At 53.7% G+C, this 22,974-nt stretch overlaps 1 protein-coding gene across 3 annotated transcripts; it reads left to right on the forward strand.

Moving 5' to 3' along the window:
• Positions 1-16: 16 nt before the first annotated feature.
• On the forward strand, positions 17-22,097 carry MED12 (mediator complex subunit 12). Of its 3 annotated transcripts, none has more exons than XM_082680744.1 (45): positions 17-241; positions 759-863; positions 1,071-1,262; positions 1,399-1,558; positions 2,269-2,450; positions 2,639-2,749; positions 3,096-3,350; positions 3,716-3,862; positions 4,026-4,125; positions 4,256-4,392; positions 4,620-4,751; positions 5,089-5,215; positions 5,706-5,935; positions 6,447-6,527; positions 6,659-6,829; positions 7,032-7,176; positions 7,343-7,393; positions 7,717-7,835; positions 8,025-8,168; positions 8,608-8,771; positions 8,984-9,115; positions 9,544-9,771; positions 9,949-10,093; positions 10,267-10,387; positions 10,749-10,850; positions 10,951-11,064; positions 11,316-11,491; positions 11,672-11,851; positions 12,925-12,996; positions 13,446-13,579; positions 13,748-13,909; positions 14,182-14,293; positions 14,453-14,542; positions 15,035-15,144; positions 15,376-15,511; positions 15,779-15,940; positions 16,924-17,298; positions 17,522-17,672; positions 17,828-18,033; positions 18,187-18,264; positions 18,357-18,574; positions 20,492-20,714; positions 21,124-21,279; positions 21,456-21,537; positions 21,758-22,097. In XM_082680744.1, exons 1-45 carry the CDS (start codon positions 143-145, stop codon positions 21,799-21,801), a joined length of 6,561 nt encoding a protein of 2,186 aa, XP_082536870.1. In that variant the 5' UTR covers positions 17-142; the 3' UTR covers positions 21,802-22,097. The 3 variants fall into 3 exon arrangements, with proteins under 3 accessions (XP_082536870.1, XP_082536871.1, XP_082536872.1); XM_082680745.1 differs by having other exon boundaries at positions 21,127-21,279; XM_082680746.1 differs by having other exon boundaries at positions 17,828-18,024.
• Positions 22,098-22,974: the final 877 nt, after the last annotated feature.

The following is a 22,974-nucleotide window of genomic DNA, read 5'->3' on the forward strand; positions in this document are numbered from 1 at the left end:
CCGGCAATGATCGAGAGTTTCTAATGTGCCCCCTTGTCTCTCGGCTGCCGTCCTCGCCACCGCCGCCCCCCTTTTCGGCTCCCTCTCCCCCTCCCCCGCGGCCGGGCCCGGCTGGCGCCTCTGGCGCTACGGGCTGGGCAAGATGGCGGCCTTCGGGATCTTGAGCTACGAACACCGGCCCCTGAAGCGGCCGCGGCTGGGGCCTCCCGATGTATACCCTCAAGATCCCAAACAGAAGGAGGTGCGTTCAGAAATCCGGGCTCCCACGGGGCCAGGGGCCAGCGATCGCCATAGGAGGAAGAACTGATGGCTCGGGGAAGGGGGGGGCGGGGCGGTTCGGTGGGAGCGCAAGTCCCGAAAGGGGGAAGAGTAAAGTGGGCTGGTGTAGGAGAGTAGGACCTAGTGGGGGTGGGGGTTGGTTCCTGGGCGCGAACCGGGAGTGATGTCGGGGCCACGCTGGAGGCGCCCCCCTCTCCACACACACACACCTCAGAAAGTTGTCTGAGGCGGCTGGGTGAGCTACGGCTGCTTGCAAGCTCGCAGGGGCACAGTGCTGTTGAGCGAGCTCTGGGGAATTGGGAATCTTAGTGAGGGTGGGGTCCAAATGAATATAAGGGCCTAGCTTTAAATCACAATCTGTTCTCCGAATCCTCCTCCTACCTTTTCCCCCGCTTGTTCCCCTCTCTTCTACCCTCCTCTCCCATCACCCCCACCCCCAAGGGAAAAAAAAAAGCTAAAATGTTGTTTTCCTGCCTCAGGATGAACTAACGGCCTTGAATGTAAAACAAGGTTTCAATAACCAGCCAGCTGTCTCTGGGGATGAACATGGCAGTGCCAAGAACGTCAACTTCAATCCTGCCAAGGTGAGACAACCCTGCCAGGCTGAAGGAAAAGGCTGGAAGAATCTGAGAAGGAGCAAAGGCCCTGGGTTGGGAAGACTTAAAGGGATGACCTAAATGGCCGAGTTTTCCTTCATAACCTAATGCTACCACATTGGCATTTGCCCATCAAAGGCACGACCACTTCTTTGCCCCTTCTTCCCACCCTGAGGTGTAGTTTTCTTCCCTCAGATCAGTTCCAACTTCAGCAGCATTATTGCAGAGAAGTTACGTTGTAACACCCTCCCTGACACCGGTAGAAGGAAGCCCCAAGTGAACCAGAAGGACAACTTCTGGCTGGTGACTGCACGATCCCAGAGTGCCATTAACACCTGGTTCACCGATCTGGCTGGCACCAAGCCACTCACACAACTAGCCAAAAAGGTGAGGTACTGTTTCCTGTTCTTCAGGCCAAGGAGGGGAGCGCGGGTACCAAGTACCCTCCGATTTCCAGATGAAGCTACACGGGTGCCAGCTCATGGGGGTGAGAGAGGTCTCACTATTTGCGATGTCCATCCAGGTCCCCATTTTCAGTAAGAAGGAAGAAGTGTTTGGGTACTTGGCCAAGTACACAGTGCCTGTGATGCGGGCTGCCTGGCTCATTAAGATGACCTGTGCCTACTATGCAGCGATCACAGAGACCAAGGTTAAGAAGAGACACGTCATTGACCCTTTCATGGGTGAGTAACTCCTAATACCAGAGGTCCCACCACTGATCGCTTCAAGGAGCGGTAGAGAGACCCTTGCAATTATTCTCCTTCCTCATCTGTATTCCTTGCTTCTGCTTGTGTCTTGCATTCACTCAATTAGTAAGCATCAAGTATCTTGAGTATCTGCTGTGTGCATGTACTGGGCTATAAAGATGACCACTACCTAATCCCTGCCCTTAGGATGCTTATAGTCTAGTAGGGATGCTAAGGCATATGTACGAATCCCATAATTGAATATAGAAGCGTAGTGTCAAAAGTGGAGGCAGATGCTTCTTTGAGAATTCAGTGAACAAAAAGATTACTTTCTTTTGGGGACACCTGGGAAGGCTTTAGGAAGGTGGCATTTGTTTCTTTGTTTTGTTTTAATTAATTTTTTTGAAGTATAGTTGATTTACAATGTCATGTTAGTTTCTGGTGTACAATGAAGTAATTCAGTTTTACATATATATACATATATATATATACACTCTCTTGCATATTCTTTTCCGTTATTGTTTATTATGGGATATTGAATATAGCTCCCTGTGCTCTACAGTAGGACCTTGTTGTTGAAGGTGGCACTTGACTTGAGCCTAAGGGGATGAATAGGATTTAGAAGTATGGTGACTGGGGGTGGGGGACAGAAGGTGTTCTAAGCAAAGGGACAGTATAAAATAGCCCTTTTCCCATCTTTCCCCTAGAATGGACTCAGATCATCACCAAGTACTTATGGGAGCAGCTGCAAAAGATGGCTGAATACTACCGGCCAGGGCCTTCCGGAAGTGGGGGCTGTGGTTCTACTATAGGGCCCTTGCCCCATGATGTAGAGGTGGCAATCCGGCAGTGGGACTACAATGAGAAGCTAGCCATGTTCATGTTTCAGGTAGGAAGAAGGCATGTCGTGTGGGATGTGGGATTGAGCCTGACCTCACACTCTGCCAGCATAGAACAGAATCCGCCTGCCACCTTGCCCCACTCGTGGTTCTCTTTATTATTTCATTTACTTTCTCTGCCTCATCTCTAATAGTCCCTTGGCAAAACTAATCCTCTTCCCATCCCTTGTACCCATAGGACGGAATGCTGGACAGACATGAGTTCCTGACCTGGGTACTTGAGTGTTTTGAGAAAATCCGCCCTGGAGAGGATGAATTGCTTAAACTGCTGCTGCCCCTGCTGCTTCGAGTAAGGCCTAGGATTTGGGGGGGTCTAGGGAGGATGTGAGGAGATATAAGACGTGAAAGCAATGTCCCTTGGAGAGAACTGTTTTTTGTTTGTTTGTTTGTTTTCCTAATATTTATTTATTTATTTGGTCGCGCCGGGTCTTAGTTGCGGCTCCAGGGTTCCTCAGTTGTGGCAGGCGAGCTCCTTAGTTGTGGCATGCAAACTCTTAGTTGCGGCATGCATGTGGGATCTAGTTCCCTGACCAGGGATCAAACTCAGGCCCCCTGCATTGGGAGTGCAGAGTCTTATCCACTGCGCCACCAGGGAAGTCCCCAACTGGGGGGTTTTGATCGTCGTGTCTTCACAGTACTCTGGGGAATTCGTTCAGTCTGCATACCTCTCCCGCCGCCTTGCCTACTTCTGTACGCGGAGACTGGCCCTGCAGCTGGATGGCATGAGCAGTCACTCATCTCATGTGATGTCTGCTCAGTCAACAAGCACACTGCCCACGACCCCTGCTCCTCAGCCCCCAACTAGCAGCACACCCTCTACACCCTTTAGTGACCTGCTTATGTGCCCTCAGCACCGGCCCCTAGTTTTTGGCCTCAGCTGTATCCTTCAGGTAGGTACTAGGTGGGCCCATGGAAGTATTAAAAGGCATCTTGAGAAGACTCAGGTGCCTGTCCTGGAAAATGGGACTGGTTCTAAATTGGAGGCGAGAGTAGGCACTGAGTACTTGCTTGGAAATTGTTGGCTTCTCATTTCTGGGGTGTTAGTTCCTTTTCAGTTAGTTCCCTTCCAGGTCTAAATAGGAGGCCCAAAGCCTTTTAGGAGAGTGGATGAGGGGAGGGGCTCAGAGATGGAGTGATGCCACCTCAGGGGCTCAGAATAACTTTGGATCAGAAACTGAAGGGTTGGGTCTTACAATGGGCTTCTAGACAGGTAGCCGTGATAACTGAGTTTGACTTAGCTGTTCCTGTCTGGCAGACCATCCTCCTGTGTTGTCCTAGTGCCCTGGTTTGGCACTACTCACTGACTGATAGCCGAATCAAGACTGGCTCACCACTTGACCACCTGCCTATTGCCCCCTCCAACCTGCCCATGCCAGAGGGCAACAGTGCCTTCACTCAGCAGGTAAGTCTGACCAATAGCCTGGTACTCCCAGGCAACTGGGATGTGAGAGGCTTAAGTTACTCTTTAAGAAATAGTGACTCGGAGTCTGCTACTATTCTTTTAGCTTGGAGCCCTGGCCTTTTTTGTATGCCTTGCTACATCCTTAAAGCCTTCCTCTTTGCAGGTCCGTGCAAAGTTGCGGGAGATTGAGCAGCAGATCAAGGAGCGAGGACAGGCCGTTGAGGTTCGCTGGTCTTTTGATAAGTGCCAAGAAGCTACTGCAGGTGGGTGCCAGAGGACAGACAGTAAGAAGGATGTTTGAGGAAAGGATGGGGACGGTAAGGACATATAGATCTGAAAGTTGGAGTACATCGGGCCTCTAGTTAAAGTCCCCTTTACCACTTTCCTCCTCAGGCTTCACCATTGGACGGGTGCTCCATACTTTGGAAGTGCTGGACAGCCATAGTTTTGAGCGCTCTGACTTCAGCAACTCTCTTGATTCCCTCTGTAATCGAATCTTTGGATTGGGGCCTAGCAAGGATGGGCACGAGGTAATAAGCAAGAAGGGGAAGAGAAGAAGTGAAAAACAGCAAGAGCAACATTATATATGAGGGGAAGGCTTGGCAAGGCATTGAAACCAGAGGATGTCTGAAGAGACAGCCGGTCTTACTGGGCCTAGGATGTTTTAAGATGGGGCCTAGTCGCTGGGAGACTGGAACTCGGTTCTTTGTCCCCAGCTCTACCTTACTCACCCTTTTGGTCTTCCTTTGGTCTCCAGATCTCCTCAGATGATGATGCTGTGGTATCATTACTGTGTGAATGGGCTGTCAGCTGCAAGCGCTCTGGTCGTCATCGTGCGATGGTGGTAGCCAAGCTGCTGGAGAAGAGACAGGCAGAGATTGAGGCTGAGGTTAGGGGGCCCATGGGGCAGTGGCAGCTGGGGTTGGAGCCACATTGAGCTGGTAGTGGGACCAAAGTTGAAGTTGTGAGAGTGAAGAAGGGGTAGAGAATGTACAGGGAAAATTGAGGACATAAGGCAAAAGTAGAAAGGAGTGGATCGATGTCAGAGTTAGAGAAGTGACCAAGGCTGCAGCTGGGAGACGGTAAAGAAAATGGGAGTCAAGGGGGGAGGGTAGAAGTGAAAAGCTTGGGATGGATCCAAAATAGGCAGTAGTTCAAGGATTGCACATGGACGAGTGAAGAAACAGGTAAAACCCAATCCTACAGTTTGTTCTCTCATCTTACAGCGTTGTGGAGAATCGGAAGCCGCAGATGAGAAGGGTTCCATAGCCTCTGGCTCCCTTTCTGCTCCTAGTGCTCCCATTTTCCAGGATGTCCTCCTGCAGTTTCTGGATACACAGGCTCCCATGCTGAGTATGGACCCCTGCCACCCTCTGGTTACCTCTGCCTAGACTCACCCATCCCTGTCATCAGAAAGCATATGAAGGGCCTTCTGGATATATTTCTGTCTTGAGCTCTATGCAGAATGACTTTGGGACATAATTCTAGCCTTTGCTCATCTTACAGTTTAACAGAGTAGAGAAGTAAAGAGAAGAATAAAAGGAGCATACGATTGAAGCATTTTCACGTATAAATAGCAGAGATGCTGTATTCCTTTATGAGATGGTGTGTGGGGCAGGAGTTTGGGTAACCAACCACACTTTATCCTTCAACAGTTTTGGTTTTATTGTTGTTGTTTTTGGTTTGGCTTTTGGTTTTTCGGGTTGTTTTGTTTTTTGAGTCATTGCTATTCTTGCCTACTTCAGGAACCCTAGGAGCACCATGCCTTAGGTGTGTCTCTCTCTCTTTCTGCCCATCTCTTTTGTGCTCCCCTAACTCATCTTTTCTCATCCCCTCTCTCCAGCGGACCCCCGAAGTGAGAGTGAGCGAGTGGAGTTCTTTAACTTGGTACTGCTTTTCTGTGAACTGATTCGACATGATGTTTTCTCCCACAACATGTACACTTGCACCCTCATCTCCCGAGGGGACCTTGCCTTCGGAGCCCCTGGTCCCCGGCCTCCCTCTCCCTTTGATGACCCTGCCGATGACCCTGAGCGCAAAGAGGCTGAGGGCAGCAGCAGCAGCAAGCTGGAGGTGAGGGGGCTTTTCCTCGCCCTAGATCATTTCTTCTGACAGTCCCATCTTCCTGGCTCCTGGAATCCTCTGAGAATCCTTTACCTAGTGACAAGGGTAAGATTTGCTTAGTGCTTTGCAGTTTAGCAAGCACTCTCATATCAGTTTTTTTCATTGGATCCTCACAGCAGCCCTGTGAGGTATTCTTTTTTTTTTTTTTTGGTTGTGTCGGGCGGCTTGCAGGATCTTAGTTCCCCCACCAGGTATCCAACCAGGGTCCATGGCAGTGAAAGTGCTGAGTCCTAACCACTGGACTGCCGGGAATTCCCCCTTGTGAGGTATTCTTATCCTCATTTTAAAGCTGAAGGAAACCAAGGCCTGTGGTGGTTAATGGACCAGTCAAGGCTTGCATCTGGAACTGGTGCTTTTCCCAATATGGTCTCCTCTCTTCGACTCCCTGGTCAACTTTTCTAGATGGTGGGGAGCAGCTCCTCGGGGCTAAAGCAGCTTCGCTTCTGTTCTCTGCCGTCAGGATCCAGGCCTCTCGGAGTCTATGGACATCGACCCTAGCTCCAGTGTGCTCTTTGAGGACATGGAGAAGCCTGATTTCTCAGTAAGTTAGATCCTGGTGTGGGAGAATCCAGCTCCTGAGGTCCTCCCGTTATGCCACTTTGGGGAGTTTCTTTGTGCCCCCTCATCCCTTTGTCTTCCTCTAAATGTTCTGCCCTTTCGCCTTTCTCTTAGTTGTTCTCCCCCACTATGCCCTGTGAGGGGAAGGGCAGTCCATCCCCTGAGAAACCAGATGTTGAGAAGGAGGTGAAGCCCCCACCCAAGGAGAAGCTAGAAGGGACCCTTGGGGTTCTTTATGACCAGCCGCGGCATGTGCAGTATGCCACGCACTTTCCCATCCCCCAGGTACCGTTCCCCAACACCTTGCGACCATCTGTTCTGAGCCCAGGTTTCTGTCCAAGGACTGTGCTGAGGGGTTGGAGCTGTTCTTAAGGGTGTGGTATGCTGGGAAGGGCTTGAGCACTGGGATGCTGAGGGGCATGGAGCATGCTTTTAAGAGGAGGGAGAACGATCCGTGCTGGAGTCTGATGGTGCCGCTGGGATGCAGGAGGAGTCATGCAGCCATGAGTGCAACCAGCGGTTGGTCGTACTGTTTGGGGTGGGAAAGCAGCGAGATGATGCCCGCCATGCCATCAAGAAAATTACCAAGGATATCCTGAAGGTTCTGAACCGCAAAGGGACAGCGGAAACTGGTGGGTTTGAGGCACCTTAAATGGATCTCCCCCAAAAAGCGCCCTAGTCAGTCTTCCCTTCCCCAGTGTAGGGAACTCCCAGTCATGTCCCGATGTCCTGTCTCTTGGAGTCTCCTGAGAGCTCTAGTCCTTTTGAAACTTCCCCCCTCATTCCCCCCCTCTGCAGACCAGCTTGCTCCTATTGTGCCTCTGAATCCTGGAGACCTGACATTCTTAGGTACCTCACAGTAAGCCCCATACTGCCCGCCCTCCCTCTCCCTTCCCTCCCTCAACCTAGCACCTCCCTGTACGTATTCCTCTAAGGTCCACATAGTCTGTGGTCCTCCAAACCTTTGCTTCACTGTCCCCTTCCCTTCATCCCTCCCCGCCCCTTCCTTGACCCTCCCTTCCCATCTTCCCTCTTCCTTCCTTCCCTCTCTCCCTCCCTCCCTTCCTTCCCCTTGCCCCCCCAATAGCCTTCTCTCCATACCCCCCCTCCCCACCCCCAGTCACCTAGTTATCTTCCCTGTCCTGACTGGTCCCTTTCAACTGTCCCCTCAGGTGGGGAGGATGGGCAGAAGCGGCGGCGCAACCGGCCTGAAGCCTTCCCCACTGCCGAGGATATCTTTGCTAAGTTCCAGCACCTTTCACATTATGACCAACACCAGGTCACAGCTCAGGTGAGGGCCTAAGTCCAGCCCCCTTCCCACATTCTGGCCTCCTTGTCCCGTTTTCCTTTCCTCCTTGTCTTTTTTCCCCCCTCAGGCAGGCTAAGCCTCCTGGTCTCATCCCCTTCCACCATCCTTTCCTGCTTCCTTGGTTTTTCCCACCTCTCTCCATTCCTGTCTCACTCCCACTGCCCTTATTAGGTCTCCCGGAATGTTCTGGAGCAGATCACGAGCTTTGCCCTTGGCATGTCGTACCACTTGCCTCTGGTGCAGCATGTGCAGTTCATCTTCGACCTCATGGAATATTCACTCAGCATCAGTGGCCTCATCGACTTTGCCATTCAGGTGGGGAAGCTGGGGAGATGAGGGTGGAGGAAGGAGTTTGTGCTGTACAGGGTCATAAGGACAGGAGGAGAGGCTCAAGCCAGTGTCCCAGGCTATTTGGAGGGACCGAAAGACTAGTGTGGGGGGAGTGGCCCATGAGCTAAGCCAGCAGGAATAGAGACTCAAGTGCTCCCTGAGGAGACCCGAGAGATGGATTAGAGCACTGGGCACAGACTGTCCTCCCATCGTGAGGTTCATAGGATTGTATCCCGGAGACTGGTTACATCATTGACGTGACTTGTCGTTACTAGAATAAAGGACAGTGGGATATGGCACCAGGGCCCTTCCAGGCTGAGGCAGCTCCAGCAGGAAGGGGCTCCAGTTTTCTCACAGGAAGGCGGGTTATGTGTAATACTCAAGGCCTCTTCTCATTTGTCAACCCCCGCTCACTCTGCTCTAGCTACTGAATGAACTGAGTGTAGTTGAGGCCGAGTTGCTTCTCAAATCCTCGGATCTGGTGGGCAGCTACACCACCAGCCTGTGCCTGTGCATCGTGGCTGTCCTGCGGCACTATCACGCCTGCCTCATCCTCAACCAGGACCAGATGGCACAGGTCTTTGAGGGGTAAGCAGGGCTTCAAAATGCAGGGCCCTGGTGCAGGGCCCTGGTGAATGCTGGTGGAAGTGGCCTGCGAAGAACATGTGGGGCTCTCACTGTGCGGAAGTGCGTGCCATTCAGGTGGGGAGGGGAGAGAGTATTGCCAAGGGATGGGAATCTTTGCGCCCCGGCCTGCCATTGCTTCAGGCACACCTCCCGACCTTGCCCCTTCGTGACAGGCTGTGTGGCGTAGTCAAGCATGGGATGAACCGGTCCGATGGCTCCTCCGCAGAACGCTGTATCCTTGCTTATCTCTATGATCTGTACACCTCCTGTAGCCATTTAAAGAGCAAATTTGGGGAGCTCTTCAGGTAAGAGAGGTGGGAGGTAAGGGGTAGAGACTGGGACCTCGTCCCGTCTCCTTCCCATTACTGCCCCACTCAGGAGCAGAGCACAGCCCAGGACCCTGCTGTCTCTGAAGGGTCATTTGGGGATGGTGTCCTCTGCGTGTTCTTGGTTCCTGAGAGTGGGCCTCCTTCCTCATCAGCCTTGCCTCCAGCCCATGTCTGCGGGGCCCACATTCCTCCTCCCTGCCTCCAGAGGCCCCTGTGCCTTCTTCTCACTGGGTTCCTTTCCTGCCCGGTCGGTCTGCTTTGTCCCATTTCCCCTTTTCTTGCCCTAAGGCCCCTTGTCCCTCACATTCTCCTTTTTTTTCTTTCTTTTCTCGCCTTTCCTGACCATCCCTCTAGTTCACTAGCCCTTCCTCAACGCTGCTCTCTCCTTTCCCCCACCCCTGCAGCGACTTCTGCTCCAAGGTGAAGAACACCATCTACTGCAACGTGGAGCCGTCAGAATCCAACATGCGCTGGGCACCTGAGTTCATGATTGACACTCTGGAGAACCCTGCCGCTCACACCTTCACCTACACAGGGCTAGGCAAGAGTCTTAGTGAGAACCCTGCTAACCGCTACAGCTTTGTCTGCAATGCCCTTATGCACGTCTGTGTGGGGCACCATGATCCCGATAGGTATGGGGCGTACTGAGTGAGGAATGGGCACCACGCTCCCGCCTGATATTGGGAGGGATGAGATGCCTGGGAGGTACTGCAACCTTGGTTATGGCCGGGGTGGAGATGAAAAGTTAATGAGTCTGAGGTTTTGCCGGGAACAAGGTTTTTCCTGAGGGCATTTGTACTTTTCCCCAGGGTGAATGACATCGCAATCCTGTGTGCAGAGCTGACCGGCTATTGCAAGTCACTGAGTGCAGAGTGGCTGGGAGTGCTTAAGGCCTTGTGCTGCTCCTCTAACAATGGCACTTGTGGTTTCAACGACCTCCTCTGCAATGTAGATGTGAGACTGGGGGTGGGGGAGTGCCGGACACCGGGCATGTCCCGGGGCAGGGGTCTGCTCCCAGTAATCACAGGAGCGGAGGGACAGAGTTTTGCAGAGTGGAGGCCAAGCGCTCTGAGTAGCCGCCCTCTCTCCACACTGAGTCCTGGTGTCTGTCTGCTTTTTTCCTCCAGGTCAGTGACCTGTCTTTTCACGACTCCCTGGCCACTTTTGTTGCCATCCTCATCGCTCGGCAGTGTTTGCTCCTGGAGGATCTGATTCGCTGTGCAGCCATCCCTTCGCTTCTTAATGCTGGTGAACTACCAATCCATAACCCCTAGAATGTCTAGACCCCCCCAGTCTCAATACACACTGGATGGTCGCACTCTGGTTGTTCAGTGTGGGGCTCCTGGTGGCACCAGAGGCCAGTCCTGTGGTGTGCCTCAGGCTGGGAGGGGCGTCTTTCTAACCCTGCATTTGCAGCCCCGATCTTTCCGGTTCCTGACCCTTCCAGGTACTCCCCTTATACTGCAGAACAGTTTGCTACCCCACCTCTCCTCCAATGTTTTATCTCTTTTCGCCTGGCCTCAGCTTCCCTTTTAGCCCCTCACCACCTACAGATCCACATACAGTCCACCTTCATCCTTTCCCCTCTGCTTTGTCTTCCTCTCTGTAGCTTGCAGTGAACAGGACTCTGAGCCGGGGGCCCGGCTTACCTGCCGCATCCTCCTCCACCTTTTCAAGACACCTCAACTCAATCCTTGCCAGTCGGACGGAAGTAAGTGACCTTGATCTGAGCCGGCCAGCCGTGGAAAGTGTGGCCACCCCACCCACACCGTTTCTACTTTTGCTTCCCCTGACTTCAGCTGTCTCCCCAGACAAGCCTACGGTAGGAATCCGCTCCTCCTGTGACCGCCACCTGCTGGCTGCCTCCCAGAACCGCATTGTGGATGGAGCTGTGTTTGCTGTTCTCAAGGCTGTGTTTGTACTTGGTATGGGGGTAGGAAGGGAGTGGTGCCAGAAGTGTGTATAGGGTGGAGCGCCAGCTAAACTACAAAGGACAGTCTTTCTCTCTCCTGAAGGTGGTCTCTCTGACCTTTGGGGAGGAGACGAGGGAGGGAAGTATATTTCTGTCCCATAGGGCAGGATCTGGGGAGTTGCTGCTTCTGTGGGTCCGGGGTGGGTCTCCACACAGCATTCGGATCTCACTCTGCCCTCCCTATCTCCTGCCTGTGAACCACAGGGGATGCGGAACTGAAGGGTTCAGGCTTCACTGTGACAGGAGGAACAGAAGAACTTCCAGAGGAGGAGGGAGGAGGTGGCAGTGGCGGTCGGAGGCAGGGTGGCCGCAACATCTCTGTGGAGACAGCCAGTCTGGATGTCTATGCCAAGTACGTGCTACGCAGCATCTGCCAGCAGGTCAGTCTCACCTTCCCCCCACACCTCCTAAACGCCGCTATATAATATAGTCCTGTTTCCTACCGTGATCGCACCACCTCCCTGCCATACATCATGTCCCTCACCAACCCCCCAGTCCATCCCCCTTATTCCTAACCTGCTTACTGGTTGCCCCAGTCCCCCGATTCTCGGCTTCCTCAGGAATGGGTAGGAGAACGTTGCCTTAAATCGCTGTGTGAGGACAGCAATGACTTGCAAGACCCAGTGTTGAGTAGCGCCCAGGCCCAGCGCCTCATGCAGCTCATCTGCTACCCACATCGGCTGCTGGACAATGAGGATGGGGAAAACCCTCAGCGGCAACGCATTAAGCGTATTCTCCAGGTAGGCCAAAGCGATGGGGGTCTTGGAGGAAGCAGTGGGGCCTGAGCCTGGGGTAAGACGATGGGGACCTTGAGAGGAAAAGAGAGAGGGAGTGAAGTAGGAAGGCTTCACTCGAGGATGTGGGTGAAAGGTGGTGAGAGAAACAGCTCCAGCATGGGTTTCGAAGTTAAGCCAATATGGTCTAGACTGGAGAGTGAACTGTTGGGTGAGTGCACAGCTATCTGGAGTAGGACTCCAGCTTATCAGTGGGAGGCATAGCATCTGGGAGGCCTAGTTTTTGGCCTTGTATGTTTGGCATGTTGGTCGTGGCTCTGTCATGAGTAGTAATACTACCGAAGAGCTATTACTTATCGAGCGGCTGCTTCACGTGGGGTACCATGCTCAGCACTCTACGTACATTTTCTCATTTACTCTTTACAGCCCTGTGAAGTAGGTAAGAATATCCCTATTTGACCAGTGAGGAAACTGAGGCTTGAAGAGGTTAAGTAACTTGCCCAAGGTTCAGGAACTCACACAGCTAGGAAGTTTATGAGCCCAGTCAGTATATGAGCCCAGGTCTGCCTGTGCCCTTCCTGCCTCACCACGCTGCTGCAGACATTCATGTGACTGGAGGGTGGAAAAATAAAGCCGTTGAGGAAAAGCTAAAGGAATGAGGCCTCTTCAGCCTGGAGGAGATAATGCCAAAGAGAGATTAGCTGAGACTAGCCTTCGGGTCTGTAAAGGACTTTGAGCAGCTGGTTGGAAACAGGAGCGGCGAGCTTCAACTTCAACATCAAAGATTTAGGTTTAGCATTAAGCAGAACTTCCTGATGCTAAGGAATGTGAGGCTCTGGAACAGGAAACTGGGGAAAGATGTGAAATCTTTCCAGAACCACTTTTAAAATAGGATAGACTTTTCAGTCATTTTGGACTATTTAGGTATGATCTTCCCTAAAGAGGGGACATAGAGGTCCCTTTCAGACCTCCAGGCATATGTGATTCAAGTTTGTGAGAGATCAGGAGCTGGCATCGGGGTGCTGAGTGGCTGGGATGACACAATGATGACTAGCTTGTGGGTGGGGTCTCTGTCACAGAACTTGGACCAGTGGACCATGCGCCAGTCTTCCTTGGAGCTGCAGCTCATGATCAAGCAGACCCCTAACAATGTGAGTGGTGCCCGGGCCCTCTCTTTCCCATGCTTACTTCCAGCGACACATGTCAGGGAGGTGGGCCGCCATAGAAGAACCTAGGTCCTACCTTTGGGTTCTGGAGATCAGAGAGGATGGGAAGATGGCGGACGTTTGGAGCCGATGATAAGGCACATGGATTGGGATTGTTGGGGCTCTGAGCTGTGGGGAAGGTTGGTGGCGGTGGCCATAGAGGCTGTTTCTCTGGCCACAGCTGTAAGGAGGTATGTAAAGGAGAAGACAGTGGGGCATTGGAGAGATACTGCGAGGTGCTGGAGGACACGACACCCAGCAGAGTTGTGTCCGTTACCCTCCTATCAACCTCCATGGATGCCTTCCTATGTCCTCATCTCCCAGCTCTCCTACCATCTCTTTGCCTTTGCCGCCAGCTACCTATTTAGCACCCCTGTGCCCTTCATCCTCCTCAGGAGATGAACTCCCTCTTAGAGAACATCGCCAAGGCCACAATCGAGGTTTTCCAACAGTCTGCAGAGACAGGGTCGTCTTCTGGAAACACTGCAAGCAACATGCCCAGCAGCAGCAAGACCAAGCCCGTGCTCAGGTTGGGTAGAAACGTGTTAGGACCCATCCCCTTCTGAGTTTTCTCCTCTGGTAGTGTAAATGATTTCAGCCACCTGGAGATGCCAGGCATGTCCATCAGGAAAGGAGAGGATGGGTTGTTCCAACCTTGCCCGGCTCCTCTGTAACCCTGTGCGCGCCATCTCTCCAGCTCCCTAGAGCGCTCTGGTGTATGGCTGGTGGCTCCTCTCATTGCCAAACTGCCCACCTCAGTCCAGGGGCATGTGTTAAAGGCTGCTGGGGAAGAATTGGAGAAGGGCCAGCACCTGGGTTCCTCTTCGCGCAAAGAACGCGATCGACAAAAGCAAAAGAGGTAAAGCGGCTACGAGGGGGCCGGGATTGAGGGGTAGAAAGGAGAGGAGGCATACCCAGGGAAGAAGAAAAGTTGGGGCAAAGAGGTGAGGATCAAAATCAGAAAAGTGGACAGAGGATAAGAGTGATAGTTGAGCAAGAGGCTAGATCTTTTTTTTTTTTGAAGAAGGCTAGATCTTAGTAGAGTCTGGGGCTCAGAGGAATGAGGTTGCAAGTCGCCTGACCTACAACCCACAGTCCTGTACTTTTCTTTTCTTTTCTTCCCATCTCTAGCATGTCCCTGTTGAGCCAGCAGCCCTTCTTATCCCTGGTGCTGACGTGTCTGAAGGGTCAGGACGAGCAGCGCGAGGGACTCCTTACCTCCCTCTACAGCCAGGTCCACCAGGTACAGGTCTCTGGGCCCTGGAGCCGGGCAGGAGGGCAGAGAAGGATGCAGCCAAGAGGCCACTGAATCTTCAGTGTTTTCTGACAAGAACACCCTGGGTGCTTTGGCATGGAAACGAGAAGATCCCTGAGCTGTGTGTTGTACTTGTTTTTATCTTAGATTGTGAATAATTGGAGAGATGACCAGTACTTAGACGATTGCAAGCCAAAGCAGCTAATGCATGAGGCGCTCAAACTGCGGCTCAACCTGGTGAGAGAGGGAGCTGGGGAGACGAAGGAAAGGGGTGGGGCTAGGACTGCAGACAAAGAAGCCCCAGCCCAGGGAGGCGAGGGTGAGGATGGAGGGCCCAGGCTCTTCTGGGTCTTCACGTATTAGCCCAGCTCTCCTAAAGGACGCAGGACCTGAAAGTGGTTAAGGAGACTGGATCCTTGCAGGGAACCTGCCTCAGTATCCTAGATTCTGGCTGGGCCCGAGAAGCCCTAGACGTCTATTGTGGAATGTTGAATGAGATCCTGGACATCCTTTGGTCCAACTCCATCATTTTATAAGTAAGGAAACCAAGGCCGAGAGATGTCAAGAATTAAGTCGTTGGCCTGAGATCATGTAGCAAATCATAGGTACAGCTGGAACATTGACCTCAGGTGTCCCGAGTCACATCCAGCCCAGGTTCTAATCTAAGCTTTCCTTAAATGCTGCACTCCGCCCCTGAGCCATCTGACTGACTTGTTGTGGCCCTGGCAGGTGGGGGGCATGTTTGACACGGTGCAGCGCAGCACCCAGCAGACCACGGAGTGGGCTGTGCTCCTCCTGGAGATCATCATCAGCGGCACTGTCGACATGCAGTCCAACAAGTAAAGCATCCCCATCCCCTCCCTCCAGTTTTGTACCCGAGAGGATCCCCTTCCCTGACACCAGGTGCACGACCCGCCGCAATCGGTGTGGCTCATACTGCGGACTCTGCGGTCCGGGGTTCCCCACACGGTTTTGGTGCCCGCTCCCTGCTCGTGTCCAACCCGGCTGTCTCTGTCTGTCTGAACTCTTTCTCCTCTGGTTTCCCCCCCGCCCCCGGCTTCCTGCCACAGTGAGCTCTTCACCACCGTCTTGGACATGCTGAGCGTGCTCATCAATGGGACCCTAGCTGCGGACATGTCCAGCATCTCCCAGGGCAGCATGGAGGAAAACAAACGTGCCTACATGAACCTGGTGAAGAAGCTGCGGGTGAGAGGAGGGGACGAGGGCGAGGCCTAGAGGCCTGGGGTCTCAGCCCCCTATTCCCTGACCTTGCGTTTGCTGTCCAGCCTCAGTGGCATCGTCCTGCCCAGAGCCCCTTACCCTTCCCTTTCACGTCCGTGTTTTCTTTGTTATTCATATGGTAAGGATTTACCGAGTGTCTTCTTCCTGCTAGCTTCTGTACTGTCCCCTGAGACTTCCCGTCCCTCTTTTCCTGTGTCCTTGAACTCTTGTCCTGTCTTTCTGTGCCTGCAGAAGGAGTTGGGGGAGCGCCAGTCAGACAGTCTGGAAAAAGTTCGCCAGCTGCTGCCGCTGCCCAAGCAGACCCGAGATGTCATCACATGTGAGCCGCAGGGCTCCCTTATCGACACCAAAGGCAACAAGATCGCTGGCTTCGACTCCATCTTCAAGAAGGAGGCATGTTCCATTATCTTCCCATCCCCTGCTCCCCGCTCCCCACCTTTGTTCCCCTTTGGGTCAGAGCCTCCCCTGCATTAACCTCTGTAGCTGCAACAGGTTTATCAGGCTCTGTGGGCGAGAGCCATCCCTGGGGTGTTGAGCTAATCACTTAATTTTCCTCACATTTCTTCTTCCCATCTTGGGAGTCTCCCTCTCTTTCCTTGGTCTCTCCCTTCACCCCTCTGCACCTCCCATCACCCCCACCCACCTTTATACGTACCACCCATTTCTCAGCACCCTACCCTCCTCTTTCCTCTGCCCCACCTGCCTCCCATACTGCTCCACCCCGGCCTGCACCCCTTTTATCCCTGCATCTCTCTCCCCCCGACCCTGTCAACCCATCTCTGCACAGTTTTCTCTGTCCCCTCTCTTTGTCAGTTACAGTATTTGTTGAGTAACCATAATCATTGTGTGAGTAGAGGGAGAGGAGAAAGAGAACGCGGAGTTCAAAAGCCAAAGTCCGACCCGTTCATATAGCCATACTCTTCGTTCTTTTCCTGGCTCAGTGTGTCTCTGTCTGTCTTTCTGCCTGTCTTTGTCTCTCTCTCTCTCTCTCTGCCTGTCTCTCTCTTCCTGTTTTTCTCTCTCTCTCCCTGTCTCTGTCTCTCTCTCTGCCTGTTTTCAGTCTCTCACTGCCTTTTCTTTCTCGACCTTCCTGTTTCTGTATCTGTCTTCCTCTGTCAGTGTCTGTCTCTGTCTCTGTCTCCCTCTGCTCCCCGCCATCTCCTCTTAACTCTCTCTCCCCTGTGTGTGTGTGTGTTTCCGTGTGTGTGTGTGTGTGTCTTCCTTTCACCATCTTCCCTGAATCTACCCATGACTTTCTTTTTCTTTTATTGCCAACAGATACTTTTCCCTCTCCTCCAAGTCCTCAAGTTTTCCAAGTCTTCTGTCTTCTGTTTTCCAAGTCTCAACAGCTCACTGTTTCTCATTTTCCGGAGCAGGGTCTACAGGTTTCCACCAAACAAAAGATCTCCCCCTGGGATCTTTTTGAAGGCTTGAAGCCATCAGCACCACTGTCTTGGGGCTGGTTTGGAACAGTCCGGGTGGACCGGCGCGTGGCCCGCGGAGAGGAGCAGCAGCGGCTGCTGCTGTACCACACGCACCTGAGGCCCCGGCCCCGCGCCTATTACCTGGAGCCACTGCCGCTGCCGCCGGAAGATGAGGAGCCCCCAGCCCCCGCCCTGCTGGAGCCTGAGAAAAAGGCTCCAGAGCCCCCCAAAACTGACAAACCTGGGGCCGCTCCCCCCAGCACTGAGGAACGCAAGAAGAAGTCCACCAAGGGCAAGAAACGCAGCCAGCCGGCCGCCAAGACAGAGGTGAGCGCCGCTGCCACCTCGCCACAGCCCCGTCATGCCCCTTCCCCAGCCCCTCTCTCTTCCGGATGCTGTCGAGCGACTGGTTTGTGGGAGGGCTGGGGGCATCTGGGGAAGGGGTACCTTTAGAATTAGAACAGGGAACCACGTACATCCAGCTCCTGTTCCCCCCTCCTACCCCACCTGACCCCAGCCCTCTCCCCTTCCTCCTGTGCCGTTCACACAGGACTATGGAATGGGCCCAGGCCGGAGTGGCCCCTATGGAGTGACAGTGCCTCCGGACCTCCTGCACCACACCAACCCTGGCTCCATATCCCACCTTAGCTACAGGCAGGGCTCCATAGGCCTCTACACCCAGAACCAGCCACTGCCGGCAGGTGAGTGCCAGCTACCAGGCACGAGGGACTGACCCGAACATGCCTTCCGCCTGAGGGGCGATGCCACTCCTCCCAGGAGCTGTGGATGCCCGGGGCGCTGAGCAGGGCGCAGAGGGACGAAGAGCCTAAAGAGGTCAGCCTGCTCCCCTTTCCAGGTGGCCCCCGTGTGGACCCGTACCGCCCTGTGCGGTTACCGATGCAGAAGCTGCCGACCCGACCACCTTACCCTGGAGTGCTGCCCACCACCATGACTGGCGTCATGGGACTGGAACCCTCCTCCTACAAGACGTCTGTGTACCGACAGCAGCAGCCTGCGGTGCCCCAGGGACAGCGCCTTCGCCAACAGCTCCAGGCAAAGATAGTGAGAGGGGCCGTAGGGAGGGCCGTCAGGGAGAGGGGCTTTTGGGGTCACAGGGATTGGGATCTTCACAAGGACACACAGAGTAGGAGATACAAGAAACGAGGTGGCAGAAAGCCCTTCCTGAGTTTGAGTTTGTCTCCTTTTTCCCTCTAGCAGAGTCAGGGGATGTTGGGACAGTCATCTGTCCATCAGATGACTCCCAGCTCTTCCTACGGTTTGCAGACCTCCCAGGTAAGGGCACGAGATGGTGAGAATCAGGGAGCTTGAGGCAGGCTGCGCTGCACAGTCTTGGCCCTGACTCCGTCTCTCTTCCTTCCCTCCAGGGCTATACTCCTTACGTTTCTCATGTGGGATTGCAGCAACACACAGGCCCCGCAGGTACCATGGTGCCCCCCAGCTACTCCAGCCAGCCTTATCAGAGCACCCACTCTTCTACCAATCCTACTCTTGTAGATCCTACCCGCCATCTGCAGCAGCGGCCCAGTGGCTATGTGCACCAGCAGGCCCCAACCTACGGACACGGGCTGACCTCTACTCAAAGGTACCCAAGGGAGCCGGGGGTCGTGAAGACACACTGAGGCTTTCAATTAGGGAGAACCTGGGCCTGGAGGTGATGGGACTAGTCAGAACTTTTGGAGGCATCAAGAACACTTATCTGGCCACCTGGCCTGTCGCCACAAAATGCCGGAGCTGGAAGGGACCCTGGCGGCCAGTGTTCTCACACCTGCTTCCCAACATTTCTTCGAGGACCAAAGAGGGGAAATCATTTATATATGACTATGAAAAGGAAAGATCGGGGGTTCATAGATGCAGTGTGTGGTAAGGAGTCATCCAGCCACTATTAGAGCAGTTTAGTGCTGGAATGGACCAGCGAACACATTCTCCCACCATGCCGAACGTCAGTCAGGCCTTAGTTAAGACTTTGGAGTCATGGCTTGAGGCTCTGCAGCTTAGGGTGGAGAACATTGCAGGGTGGACCAGAAGTAAAGTCCCTTACTTAGACGTGCCTTAGGCCCCCTGTGTGGCCAGCACTATGCTAGGACCAGGTGGGGTGAGGAAAGCTATTTGAAAAAAATACAAAGTCCCTCACCACAGAGAATTTCTACTATACCTGGGGAGAGGAGACTTACTCAGAAGAACACTTAGGGAACACAGTGATGAAAGATATAATCAGCTGTGCAGTTGGGTGCCGCGAAGTAAATGGGAATTCAGGAAGAGTGCGGGATGATATCACTGTGGGCCTGAGTCATCAGAGAAAGTTCCGTGAAGGAGGTCAGACTTGAGTTGGCCTTTGAAGCATAGCTGTGATTTGGATTTGCGGGGAGGAGGAGAAGGAGGGGGATCCCAGGTAGAGGACGTAGCATGAACAAAGACATGGGGACCCGAGTGAGTAGGGTGGCTGGGAGGACAGGAAGGAGAAGAGCTTGGCTGAAATGTAAGACTTGTGCCAGGGAAGGAGTAGGGATAAGCTGGGAGTGTGCAGGTTGAGAGAGAGCCTTGAACGTTCGGTGAGGGATTAAGACACAATCCCAGAAAGCATTCTTTTTTTTTTAACAAATTTATTTATATTTTATTTATTTTTGGCTGCGTTGGGTCTTTGTTGCTGTGCGCGGGCTTTCTCTAGTTGCGGCGAGCGGGGGCTACTCTTCGTTGCGGTGCGGGGGCTTCTCATTGCAGTGGCTTCTCTTGTTGCAGAGCACGGACTCTAGGCATGCGGGCTTCAGGAGTTGTGGCACATAGGCTCAGCAGTTGTGGCTCGTGGGCTCTAGAGCGCAGGCTCGGTAGTTGTGGCGCACGGGCTTAGTTGCTTCGCGGCATGTGGGATCTTCCCGGACCAGGAATCGAACCCGTGATCCCTGCATTGGCAGGCGGATTCTTAACCACTGCACCACCAGGGAAGTCCCCAGAAAGTACTCTTTTGATCAGGAAAGTGATGTGATGATTTGGGCGTGTTGAGAGATTAATGTGGAATTCATGGAGAGGATGCGTACGGAAGGTGACAGAAGACTTGAGACGGGCCCAGCCAGTAGCCTGTTGCAGTGAAGTACAGATTGGGGTCAGAAAGGTGTAAGGAGCAATAGAACACAACAGTCTTCAAGACCCTGACGGTTACTGGGGACCAACAACAGTGATAAGCAGAACCACCTCAGTGGTGTCTATGGAATGCCTAGCTTGTGCTGAGACTGTGTTTCATTTTCATAAGAGAAAACCAGCTACAACAGAATTGAAAAATTCCTAACCACGAAGGTTAGGAGACACTAAAATGGAGTGTTGTCTTTGCTCCTCATTCCCCAACCTAGAAATCTGTCAGAAGCCAAAAAGTCTCTTCTGGTTGGTGACAGGAGGAGTGAATGAAATGGCCTGTTGATGTTTCTTTGGGGTCAGGGACCTGGGGCTCATCTGCACCCCCATCTCCCACAGCCCGTGCCTTGATCTCTGCGCCTCCTTGTCTTTGTAGGTTTTCCCACCAGACACTGCAGCAGACACCCATGATAGGCACTATGACCCCACTAGGCGCCCAGGGTGTCCAGGCTGGCGTCCGGTCGGCTTCCATCCTGCCTGAGCAGCAGCAGCAGCAGCAGCAGCAACAGCAGCAGCAGCAGCAGCAGCAACAGCAGCAGCAGCAGCAGCAGCAGCAACAGTACCACATCCGGCAGCAGCAGCAGCAGCAGATCCTGCGGGTAAGGCCCTAGGATTTTCGCCTGGGACCTGGGAGCCCGAGGAGGAGGGGGAGGAGGAGGAAGGGGACTGGGAGCGGAGAGGAGGAGGGGGAGGAGAGGCACAGGCTCTTCCAGGTGGTTTTCAGCGCTGAATGAGGCAGTGTAAGGGCGTACCCCGGCAGGGCAGCTGGCACGTAGTGGGGGCTTAAGAAGCCAGTTCCTTCCCTCCCCCTTTTTCCGGGGGTCCTGGTGGGAGAGTGTTGGGGGTCATCTGCTTGGTGCTCCACATTTGATTTTCTCTGCAGCTCTCCGAGCAGGGAGGGCAGCGGAGCCGGAGTTCCCACCCTGTGCTTCTTCCCCCATCCCCATCCCTCCACCACTGAGGTTCAGCCCCTCGCTCTCCTTAGACAGATCTCTTCTGTCTTCACAGCAGCAGCAGCAGCAGCAGCAGCAACAGCAGCAGCAGCAGCAGCAGCAGCAGCAGCAGCAACAGCAGCAGCAGCAGCAGCAGCAGCAGCAGCAGGCACACCAGCAGCAGCAGCAGCAGGCAGCTCCTCCCCAGCCCCAGCCCCAGTCCCAGCCCCAGGTAGCTGCTGGACTCCAGCCCCGGGCTCTGGGACAGCGGCCCAGGCTGGGGACAGTGTGCAGCCATGGCGAGGCGGGGGGCAAGGCAGGGCCCTCCTCCGAGAGCTGGGGACATGAGGACGGGGAAGGAAGGGGGAAGGTTCGAGTTCAGTCTTCCCCTTCCCATTTTCACCTCAGTTCCAGCGCCAGGGGCTTCAGCAGACCCAGCAACAACAGCAGACAGCAGCTTTGGTCCGGCAGCTCCAACAACAGCTCTCCAGTAAGCCCGCCTTTCTTCCCAAGGAGAGCCCCACAGAATAACTGGGGGGCCGGCGGGGCGGGGAAGGCCAAAGTAGCTGAGGTGATTGCTTCAGGCCCCGGTTGTGAGGGGAAGCGTTGCCTTCCATCCCTTCCCTCGGTGCCTGAATGGCTCTCCTCAATGCAGACCGCCGCCACCCCTGCTCGGCCTCCCACCCCTGATAATCTCTGGTTTTTCACAGATACCCAGCCACAGCCCAGTACCAACATATTTGGACGCTACTGAGCCACCTGGAGGAACTGCTTGTGCACTGGATGGGGCCCCACCCTTTCCTCTTAATTCCCAGTCCCCTTCCTGGGCTAGCACCAGTAGTGGTTGGGGCTCTTCCCTCAGGCTCCATTTTTAATGAGTTTTTAGTATTTTTGTTAATGTGAGGCATTGAGCTGTTGGGTTTTGTATATTATTTATATAGAGACCCCAGAGCTGTTGCACCCAATACACAGAGCTTCTTTGCAAAGGGAGTGTGTGAGTCTGCATGTCCGGGAAGGGCGGGCTCTCGGAAGGGTGCGGGCCGGACCAGCAAGTCAGCACCTTCATTCTGTTCAGATCATCTCCCCTGTTTACCTTCCACCTCCTAAATTTCTGAATTCTAATTGGCTTACTACCCTCTCTTTTCTCCAACCTGGCAACGTGTTAAGGGTTGGGGCTTTAGTCTCTCAGTAAGGGCGGTTCACCTTCTCAGCTAGATGGTGCGGCTTCTGTATAGTTTGTCTCCATGGGAGGATACACCACTGGGATTGGTGGGGGGCCGCTGGGCCAGAGGAAAAGTCACTGGAACCTGATTCTCCTTCCACCCATCCCACATGCTGGGTCTCGAACAAGCTTCGGGGTGGGAGGTGACAGACACTGCTTACCCATTTTGCCACCTTCTGTGGTCTCCCTAACGTTCCAAGTGATATCCTAGATAGAGAACTTCCCTGAGTCACATTTCTGGGATGAAACATTGCCCTCCATTGGCAAGTGTCGCCACCACATAGGTGGTGGAAGGACAGTATGGTTCTAGGAGGAAGAGAAACCAGCAAAAGGAAGCACCCTTTTCTCTCTCTGCTCTGTTGCCGGAACTGCTTGTTTTCACACGACCCACCTTGGCAGTTACCCAGTGTGACCTGCTCACTCCCATTTTACAGTAGAGAAAACTCAAAACTGTTGCTCCGGGGTCACGTTTGGAACTGCAGCGGGGCCATTCTCAGCCCCCTTGCCTTCAGGTTTGGGGCCCTAGATCTAAGGCTATCCAGTAGAGCCAACTGGTTTACTACCATGGAGTCCTCTGGTATGCCCAGGCTGGAGCTGGAAGAGGGCTAGCCCCAGCCTCATGGGTGGGTGGTACCAGATGATCTGACAACTTCAGGATACCGTCCAGGTCGTAGTTGCACTCTATTACTGGGAAGTGTCAAGTGT

This window comes from Grampus griseus, assembly GCF_964374135.1.
Source record: "Grampus griseus genome assembly, chromosome: X".
Classification (NCBI taxonomy): domain Eukaryota; kingdom Metazoa; phylum Chordata; class Mammalia; order Artiodactyla; family Delphinidae; genus Grampus; species Grampus griseus.